Genomic DNA, 11284 nt, shown 5'->3' with positions numbered 1-11284 from the left:
AAGAGAACAAGAAACCTTAACTTTTGGAGTATCGCCCCAGTTGTTGTGTATATATAACAGATGCCAAGACAACTTGCTAACCAGGTTAATTTGGGTTCAGCGTAGGCAAAGGGTCAGTCACCCCGTCCCTAAATCTACTAGGAATCTAGGATGCACCGATACATTCTCAAAATGGGAATAAAAATTAATTGGTCTACATAGTTTGCCTGAAGTAAAAAAAAAGGCAAATACGCTTCATCAACAGGTTCACACATACGTACGTACATTAGGAGATATTTTTTTGTCTTGGGACATGACGTCGAGATGTAGAGGCAAACACATGCACAGTTTAATGAGTGGGTATGATCATGGCTAATAGATTCAGTAAAACCTGTTGATAAAGAGTAAGGAGGTAGGGCCAAGAGCTATGCTTCAACCCCTACAAACACAGCACAACTAGGCTGGCACATAAACATGAATGACAAGCGTCAACGCATCGTAACATAGCAAGTCCAAGTTATCAGCAGGTGACCCACATTGTTGACAGCAACAACATTCACTCTCCTGGTCACACTGCTCCCATCATACCTTTCTCCTCTTACACATCAACAATCACACCACATTTGTAACCAATTACTATTATGTTCACGAGTAAATGCTAAACCCGTGGGAGTCATTGTGATCAATACCATTACTAACATAGCACTGAATATTTTGGTGGAGATTAGCCTAGTCTAAGTAGGGAGCCTTCCTCTGTGTAGTGTATTTAAAGGAAGATGAAGTTATTTCAACTTTGGGAGTGGAACACCTTGATCAGATGACCTGCGGAAATTTTTTTACATAATTTCCTAAAGGTGGAACTATAAATAAGGTTCCTTGACGCTGGTGAGGTGCTCTTGATCTAGGGAATTGGATCTGTGCTCCAGTTCCCTGAATTAAGCCTGAATACCTTCCGTCCCCCCACATGCGTTGTATAATCCGACGGGTTTAGCGCTCCCATGATTATAATTATTAAAATATTTGGACCCTTCTAGAAATTTTAAGTGAAGGGGGGTGGGGAGCAGCCAGTAGTGATGCCATATTGAATTTAACTTGTGAAGACCGGTCCTGTGTTTGTGCAATGTAAACAGGCGTTCTCAGAGGCTAAATTGGAGTGTTTCGGCTTGAATTTGTAATTGGAACCTTCGTTAATGTCCCCCGTTGAAGTATAGGGACAGAAAATTTACGAAACCACCATAACGGCGGTGAGAATGGAAAATGAATGGTGCGGCGTCATCGCACCTCGTCCAGGGAAGTAAGTCACGTTACTTAACAGTTAAATGCTAACTGGCCAGTTAGATTCTATTTGTTAGGTAGGCGTTAGGGTGTGTTCCACCGGCAACATATATGGTGAGTATTAATATAAAAATTCATCTTTAATAATTGCAGGTATAGTGTTTTAATAATTACAAATACTGTTAATTAGAAATTTTACTGTCTCTGTGTGTATTAGTGTTCCCATTAATCATTTCTGGAGATCGGGTCCTGTAATTGTCATACAGTTCATTAAATTTTAATTTTACCCAGAGGTGCTGGTTTTAATATTATAATTATTAATTTAATGTCAGGTTTAGCTTTTTATGAGTGGTGAGGAAGTGGGCAGTCGAAGGAGATGCAGTTCAGTGAACTACTGTGACTTAGTCCCCCTTACCTCACCCTAATTATTTGCAGGTAATAATTCAAGTGATGCCCTGTAAGCCTCCTGCACGTGATTTGCTCCATTATTATTATCATCAAAAAGAAGCGCTAAGCCACAAGGGCTATACAGCGTGATTTGCTCCAGCTGCGGGTCATTATATAACTAAGACCCCCTTTAGGAAACATTTGTCCTGTTTCCTGGCATATCTTGCCTAACCTATTTGAACTTTGGGTAAGAGGTGGTTCAGAGAACAAGGTGTGGAGAACGTAGGTTCAACCTGCCAGAAAGAGAAAGGGAAATTACAGTATTGTTTTGTGCTCAACTTCCTTGATAAAGCTCTACACAGCGCGATATATAACTTACAGTTGTACACAGTGCGAACTGTCACAATAAAACCTGTCTTAGCCTTAATAAGAGACGGGAGATACGGAGTAGAAGAGCGTGAGGATCAAATAAAAGAATGGATCAAATCCTGGGAGATGCCAGACTTGCAGTTAGTCTCCTTTCACCTTCAGTCCCTGTTAACCTAGCAGTAAAGAGATGCTTGAGAGTTAGTTGATAGTTCAGTCGCATCTTAGGGGAGAGAAACTGCGTATACACACACTGGGAACGACCAGTAGTCTAGATTCACTTTCTGGGATTAGACTCAGAGCCTAATATTACTTATGTCTTAGTTATCGAGAAGGATGCACTTAGGACTACAGAAGAAAATTAACCTTTACGTACTCTAACCATGATCCATATATATATATATATATATATATATATATATATATATATATATATATATATATATATATATATATATATATATATATATATATATATATATATATATATATATATATATATATATATATATATATATATATATATATATATATATGGAGGATGGATTTAGCCTTCCACTACTCCCTGCACTGAATAACACAGTGCAGAAAGACATGTGAAAATGGCGAATTTGAGTTTGTCACATTTTGGCTCTAATAATAGTGTAAACAACGTTTCATTTGTTTGCGTACAAGACAGTTGCAACTGAAAAGTCAAAATTTTCATATTTTGAATCAATTTATTCCAACAACTTATATTTTGAATTTTCAGCGAGGAACCCAATTCTTTTATTTTTTTGCATGATGTGGCGAATTTTACTTCTCATTCGCCACATCTGTGGCTACATTAAAAAATACCCCCCCCATCCCTATAACATAAAGGCAGCGGCCATCCGAACCCAATATAGCATAAAACGAAAAAAAAAACTTGCTTCCAGGCTAGCAAAACACTCAGAATTCACATCTATGGATAACTATCGGTCTGTGACTAGGCTAGTATCTGTACACACTTTAATAATAATAATATCTTTATTTACTACAAGTACAAGGTATGCAGACCATAGCTGACATCAATGACATACTACTATATAGAAAGCCGCTTGTTATGCTGAGCATTTCCCGCAAATTAGGTCAGTTTTGTCCCAGGATGCGACCCACACCAGTCGACTAACACCCAGGTACCCATTTTACTGATGGGTGAACATAGACAACCGGTGTAAAGAAACACGCCCAATGTTTCTACCCTGGCTGGGAATCGAACCCAGACCTCGTCGCTCTGTGAAGCGAGAGCTTACCACCAGGCCACCATTGGTTCAAACCTCATTATCCAGGAACCTGATTCACATTTAACGTTGACCAAGTGACAGCCTAGCCTGCCACTATCAACGTGGTATCAACCTTGGTTACTGATACTCAGAAACTGTTTAAAACGACTCGTGAGCAAACACCGGGTGTATATATTAGAAAACGTGTCGGTCCTGGGACCTTGATCACTTCAAACACAGATTAAATTGACAGTTTATGTTTGCCCACTATGAAGGCGACCTTCGCCACTACCTGGTGACCCACACCTACTTTCACCCTTCCTTTCAAGAGTATTTATATATAGTGAATGTTATCTCATGACTTCAAAAATATCAACTCAGAGTAGGACGTGTTCTACATGTGTCTCCTCTACACCAGGGGTTCCTACCTGGGGGTGTGAACATGTGTCCCTCTACACCAGGGGTTCCCACCTGGGGGTGTGAACATGTGTCCCTCTACACCAGGGGTTCCCACCTGGGGGTGTGTACATGTGTCCCTCTACACCAGGGGCTCCCACCTGGGGGTGTGAACATGTGTCCCTCTACACCAGGGGTTCCCACCTGGGGGTGTGAACATGTGTCCCTCTACACCAGGGGCTCCCACCTGGGGGTGTGAACATGTGTCCCTCTACACCAGGGGTTCCCACCTGGGGGTGTGAACATGTCCCTCTACACCAGGGGTTCCCACCTGGGGGTGTGAACATGTGTCCCTCTACACCAGGGGCTCCCACCTGGGGGTGTGAACATGTGTCCCTCTACACCAGGGGTTCCCACCTGGGGGTGTGAACATGTCCCTCTACACCAGGGGTTCCCACCTGGGGTGTGAACGTGTCCCTCTACACCAGGGGGGTGCGAGATAGCATTACAAGCGACGCGACAGTCCTAATAAAACACAATTCCGTTTATATTGAGAAAAACTTTTCTAATTCCTCAATTTATATTTGCATTTTATGCAAATGTGATATTACTTTTTTGTAAGTGTTGCAACATTAATCAAACATTTCCTAGGGGTGCGGGCCACTGAACATGTTGGGAACTTCTGTTCGACACGGTCTCGTCAGCGTTGACACCTTCATCAGTGAATATGATGGTAAACGTGACAATGTTCGTGGAAGGTGAAGGGGGGGGGGTGAACGATGAAACTGAAGAGCTATAGTAATAATGGGATTTTTTTAAATAAAAAACCGATGTGATAAGGAGACAAAATAAACATAAACGTAGAATTAATAAGAGAGAGCTAAGATAAATTATCTTGGAAGTAAGAGACTACCGGAGATGAACACGGTAGGTAGAGTAACAGGTTAGATAATGTTTGTCAGGGAACAAGTGTTTCCTGACGCGGGTCTTAATCGTATGACAAGCAGCTGGAGCTTTTGGTCATCTGACGGAGGCCTTCCACTGGCTTACCCATCCACCTCTTCAAAACTTAAGGTTTAGAGAAGACTGAAGGATCAGAAATAAGACTTACCTCCCTATCTCCTTCTTCAGGTTGTAGAACTTGCGCATGTCCACATCTTCCTTGACCTCGATGTTCCTGGGAGGGAAGGGTGGAGGTAGCTCTAGGGTGGGAGGTTGGTGGGGGAGCATGGGGAGGGGGGATAGATATGTGAGGTGGTGGAGGTTTTGGGGAAGGTAGTGGTGGAGGTTTTGGGAAGGTAGTGGTGGAGGGTTTGGAGGAAGTGGTGGTGGAGGTTTTGGGGGAAGTGGTGGTGGTTTTGGGGGAGGTGGTGGTGGAGGTTTTGGCGGAGGTGGTGGTGGAGGTTTTGGGGAGGTGGTGGTGGAGGTTTTGTGGGAAGTGGTGGAGATTTGGGGAAGGTAGTGGCGGAGGTTTTGGAGAATTTGTTGGAGGTTTTGAAGAAGGTGGTGGGGGGGGGGGGGTTTGGGGGAGGAGGTGGTGGAAGTTTTGGAGAAGATGGTGGAGGTGGTGGGAAGTAGGTGATCGTGGAGGAAGGAGTGGTGGAGTGGTCGGGGAGAAAAAAAATGAAATCAGCTGGTGTGTGACATCACAGTGTTTACAAACATGCATCCTGACACTTTGCCAACCTCATAATATGATTATACATAAAACATTCCTAACTATATTCTTTTTTGTGGATATAGTTATTCTGGGACAAACCTGCAATTTAACCATATTTAACAAACACACCAGTACAAAATATAGGCCAATTCTTAACCAATAGTGATAATATATCCTAACGTAAATATATATTTATATTTGTGTAATTTAGTTAAATATATCTAGCTCACAGTTCGGAGAACTTCATAATAGTCCCAGGACTGTCCCAAAAAAATGAAAATGGTCCAGGGTGGACCGACCCATGGGGCCGAAAGTTTGATAATGGTTCAGGAAGGACCGAAACTTGACAATAATTCTGAAACTACCAAAAAAGCTTGATAATGGCCCAGGATGGATCAAAACAATTTGATAATGATCCAGAAAGAACCGAAAAAAATTGATAATGGTCCAGGAAGGACCGAAACAACTTGATAATTATCAGTAAGACACATGTGCAACAGTTAAGTATATTTATTCCGAAACGTTTCGCCTACACAGTAGGCTTCTTCAGCCAAGTACAGAAAAGTTGGCTGGAGCAGTAGAAATGTGAAGACGATGTAATCAGTCCATCACCCTTGAAGACGTGGTTTTGAGGTGGTCAGTCCCTCAGCCTGGGAAAGAGTTTTACTCCATAGGTTGGAACTATGTGAATTTGAAGCAACAGTATGGAGGCTTATATACTGTCAAAAGGTGAGGCGCAGCATCCTTTTACCTTATAATGGAAATTGCCATAAATGCAGATACCTTCATTATCGAAAGTATGATTGTCGTCACTAAAATCATTAGCTTACATTACCCCATTCGAGATTAGACAAGTGTTCCCTGAGTCCGTTATAATCGGCAGAACGAAAATCAGTTGTGACCCCTTCTTGCTGTGTTACATCTCTGAACCAACCTGTCCCTATCCACCTTGTCAGTTACTCTCAGTATTTTATGTCGTTATCATGTCCTTACCAGTCCTGTCCCCCCAGTGTCGTCAGGCTGAGTTCCCTTAACCCGTCCTCGTAGGACATACCCCTTAGCTCCCGGACTAGTCTTGTTGCAAACCTTTACACTTTCTCTAATTTCTTGACATGCTTGACCAGGTGTGGGTTACACACACACACACACACACACACGCACACACACACACACACACACACACACACACACACACACACACACACACACACACACACACACACACACACACACACACACACACACACACACACACACTGCATATTTTGAAAATCTAAAAAAAAAAAAAACAAAAACAAATACTTCATTTCCATAACATTACCTCCGACTGGATCACGGTCGTCTACAACAATCATCTGAAAAGAAATAATAATAATAATAATAATAGTAATAATAATCATTTTTCTTCCACAAATATATTTAAATTTACTGCCATGTTACCAACTAGTATCAAGTTAATGTTTTATATCAACAAAAAACTACTCTCAAAACTGATAAAACAAAAATTTCTCAGCCAATTAGTATGAAGCAACTCCATGACTTATAAGACTTTCCACCAATCAGAAAAGTTTATCAACAATTATCTGCCAGTCAGAACTATTCAGATTTATGACGTCAGAGATTTGATAGTAATAAGTATTTATAATATGATTAACTTAACAGTTGAGGACTGATGTTTATTTTAGTGTTGAGCTCTCTTGTGAATGAATATATATTATTATTAAACCCAAGACAGTTACTGAGTGACATTCTTATTAATAGATGGCGAGGAGCAGTGCATATGTAGTTAGTACTGTAGTTATTACTGTGATCAGCAGTGACTCGCGTTACACCCAAGAACAATGTTCACACACACACACACGCACATCCAAAGCTCATGGAACAGGGAGAGAGAAGACCTAGTAGCGATCAGTGAAGAGTCAGGGCCAGAAGCTATGTCTCGACTCTTGCAACCACAAATAGGTGAGTACAAAGATTGATGGACTGATTACATCGACTCCAGGCTGAGGGACTGATTATCTCAAATTCCTTCTGATCTCCAACCATTCTTCTCTGTATTGGACTAAGAAAGCCACTACGTGGCGAAACCTATCCACAGTAAAGATACCCAAGTGTCGCCCATGTGTCTAATTTACCATGACGTAACACAACGTGAACCGAAACACACTACCTGGTTCCAGGTGAACTTTATGGGAGAAAGGTGGGATGAATGTCTATCCAGTGAATGAAGACCCTTTGGCCAACAATACCAAGACACAAAGGTTCAATATCATGCTCGGTGAGAAACAGTAAGAAAGTGGATGCAAGAGTATTCATGCAGGTAAATCTGACGTTAATTCTCCAGAAAGCAGTAAAATGTGCATCCGCCCATGATATATAATCGTCATGGGAGAGATCAGAGACTTGGTGATACCACTTAATATTAATGCTGGCTTCACTTCCTTCCACCTATTCTTTAGGTCAGGCACAAAAAATATCCAACAAGACTTGGAGAATCTGGAACTCATTGGCTATAGAGTTGTTGAGTGCAGAGACGTGCAACTTGCTTCACTTTGTATATGCAATCTGTGGATGCAGACAACGTCACGTCTCTTTGCCATTTGGAAATGGCTTGCCTTGGTGAAGCTGAAGAACAATACTCATTTCAAGAAGCTGGCAGAACAATTTTGCCGAGTAGCAAACACAGCAATCACACTTGTACACTGGTTTCCCAGGTGAAGAACTGGATCGCTTTCATTACCAGCGATCTCGTGAGAGAATTTGTGCCAGCAGCTCATCAGTGTAGGTTGTAGAGACTAGACTCACTGCCACCAGTGCATGCAGCAACAGCACGCTGTCACAGTGCCTGTGTTTATTTCCAAGTTGACCAGTCGATGGGCAAGCTTTCAATCCAGGTTATAGATAGATATTGGCCAGTAGTCCGAATAGATATTGTCCAGTTGTCGATTATGGACAGATAGTGGCCAGTAGTCGACTTGCACTACGTACCACAGATTTACCAACAACTCAGTAAACTCTGTAATGAAGGTAATAATATGCAATTACAAAACAGATGGCGATGTGAAATGATGCACTTGCTTTAAAAACAAAATCAGTCTGGAATGCCCAATAGGAGTGAATGAGTGCAAGGGCACTGGATGTGTCAACTCATCTTTATCTTGTATGGCAATACGAACGAACCGTGAAATGTCATACGTACAGCAGAGAGAACTTTCTTGTTGGACAGTTGTATTTCATACCTATTTGTCCTGTTTCCTGACGAACCTTACCTAACCTAACCTAACCTGTATTTCATAACGAACGAGGCTATGTGTTGTTCGCAGTTAATATTAATGTAAGTTCAATATGTCATCATACGACCGAAATGTCGTAAGCTTCTCTCTCGTTGAGTGCCAAGTACACAACACCCTGAGTGCCAAGTACACCACATGCTGAGTGCCAATCTTCAGTATTCTCCCCCTGACACAAACCCCTAAATCGCGTTTTTTCCTCTACAAAAATACACAAGGTAATATCTGCACAAGTGTAGTTCCTGGGAGGATTTTCACAACAACTGACACTAAAATTCACACCAGAAAGAAAAAACTGGGTTACAAAAAACGAATAAATATGAAAACAGTGAAGCTTACGTCCATTTTATTGACGCTGAACTAACTTCTTTTTCGTCTCCCTTTTGGATATGGTGCTTCTTAAGTGTTGATCAACGTAAGAGTAACAATAAATTCTGTAGCAGTTAGTTCTAAATTGACTTTGTTTTTCCTGTTAAACTGACTGGACTAATAACTGAACGAGGACCTGCGTGTGTATGACAGGAAGACGTAACTGCTACTTGGTGTTCCCATATTGTAACTTAAAGAGTATGACAGCAGCACGCTGCGGATGCCTAACTTTGTATGATGACACGAAAGAGGGAGAGAGAGAGAGAGGGGGGGGGGGAAGGTCACCTCCACAAAGAGCAGAATACTCATAAACATATTTCGTGTTTTCTAATGTATTTCGTCAAAGGTCAGGAAGGTCTTTGTATCGTAACCTCAACCCTTCTTCTTACTTTCACCAAAGTGAACTCATTTTGTGTCACCCCTGCCAGTGTGACTCCCGTACCAGTGTGACCCCGAACAAATGTGACCTCGTACCAGTGTGACCCCTTACCAATGTGACCCTGTACCAGTGCGCTAACGTAGAGTTAATGAAGTTACCTGAGATGCACAGAACTGGCTTGGTCACCCAGGATAGATCTGTCACTCAAGTCTTAATGACACGACACCTGTCTCACGCTATTACGGCTTACAACCGAAAGGACCTAAATACTCCAGTGTTTAGGTCCTAGCGGGAATGTTTGTTATTTAATGTTTCAGCAGGTCTTGTTGTCTAGGCTAAACCTTTGATGAGTTTCGTTAGTTTTTCTACACCCGCAGCCAGGCCTGGAGTTTACCTGGAGAGGGTTTCGGGCCCCCGCGGCCCGGTCTGAGACCAGGCCTTATGGTGGATCAGGGTCTGCTCAACCAGGCTGTTACTGCTGGCACCCCACTGGCTCACATATCCCTCACAGCCTGGTTGATCCGGCACTTGATGGAGGTATTTGTCTAGTTTACCCTTGTAGCTGCAACGGTCGCCACATGCTGGGGTGTCACTGGCACAATATTTGTGTATATACATTATGTAGCAATACCATTATATGCAGAATCCCTATGTACATCACGCTAGGTCACGTGACCCCTTTTGAAGCTCACATGCTAGGTTGCTGGTCTTAGAACACAAACCAGGCGAAGGACTGACTTATTAGTGCTGGGCTCCCTCTTTGTGCCTCTCTATTGGTGTCATTGCTACCTCACTCTTCCCATAGAACCCCACAACAGGGGCCGTGTAGCTGGGGTCAGCCACTCCCGTTAAATTACCTGGGGAGATTTTGCTTAACCACTTAACTGGATCCATTTCAGGAGATAAGGCTGGTAAGGCAGTCTGAGATGCCATACGTTCGTTCCCTCCACCATATCTGACTGCAAGTGTTGCTTCCTCTCGCTGTGATTCTTCTTCCAGGGTGATTTTTTTTTTCGTAGCATGGAGTTTAGGAAGATGTGATACTCACCCTGGGGCTGGCAAAGGATGAGGAACATACCATACCATACCACGGGCGGGGATAGAACCCGCGATCAGAGAGTCTCAAAACTCCAGACCGTCGCGTTAGCCACTGGACCAGCGAACGCGACGGTCTGGAGTTTTGAGACTCTCTGATCGCAGGTTCTATCCCCCCCCCCGTGATATGGTTTGTTTGCAATCGTGTCATTACGATTTCGTGAGTGACGAGGAACATCGTTGAAAATTTGGTTAACTTAGTGAGTGATAGACACATGCTGAGATTAGAGGCATCTTTCCCATCTTGATTTCCATCTTGATTTCCATCATAAGAACATAAGAAAGGAGGAACACTGTAGCAGGCCTAATGGCCCATACTAGGCAAGTCTTTCTCAAATCCAAACCCACTAACAAAAATATCTGCCCAACCCATTTTCAATTCTACCCAAGGAATAAGCTTCAAAACCCTATTAACTCATGTGCAAGTACCATTCAATTCTAACCCCTCTCACTCTTGTATTTACCAAACCTAAATTTGAAACTACCTAAGGTTTTAGCTTCAATGCCATTATAAATTTGAAGCTACCCAAGGTTTTAGCTTCAGTGATCCTACTAGGCAGACTGTCCCGCTCATCGACTACTCTATTTCCAAACCAGTACACCAGAGTGAAGCACCAAGGAGCGTACAATCAGCAGAGTTAACAACTTTTACTCTTTGTGAGGGATCAGTGACTGCATTGACTGGAGGACACTAGTTCACATTTCCAGGGGTTTAGAGAGAGGGGTTCAGAATCATTCTGTGCTCTGATAATTCCGATGTCTTCCAGCTGGTGTGACCATGATGGCTAGGCAGACACAAAGAGTTGCGACCGTCTGGACTCAGTACCGTAGCCAAGACCAGACA

At 42.6% G+C, this 11284-nt stretch overlaps 1 protein-coding gene across 2 annotated transcripts in view; it reads right to left on the bottom strand.

The window, feature by feature from the left end:
- Nucleotides 1-11284, bottom strand: part of LOC128687056 (synaptonemal complex protein 1) — a 361887-nt gene that overhangs the window by 284218 nt on the left and 66385 nt on the right. For both annotated transcript variants that reach the window (XM_070082601.1, XM_070082602.1), the window contains 2 exons: nt 6629-6662; nt 4759-4849 (listed from right to left, as the gene is read on the bottom strand). In XM_070082601.1, coding sequence (XP_069938702.1) covers nt 4759-4849; nt 6629-6662 — 125 coding nt within the window. The remainder of the gene's footprint in view (nt 1-4758; nt 4850-6628; nt 6663-11284) is intronic.

The sequence above is a fragment of the Cherax quadricarinatus genome, chromosome 7, assembly GCF_038502225.1.
Source record: "Cherax quadricarinatus isolate ZL_2023a chromosome 7, ASM3850222v1, whole genome shotgun sequence".
Classification (NCBI taxonomy): domain Eukaryota; kingdom Metazoa; phylum Arthropoda; class Malacostraca; order Decapoda; family Parastacidae; genus Cherax; species Cherax quadricarinatus.
This window is presented reverse-complemented; position numbering and strand designations above follow the sequence as displayed.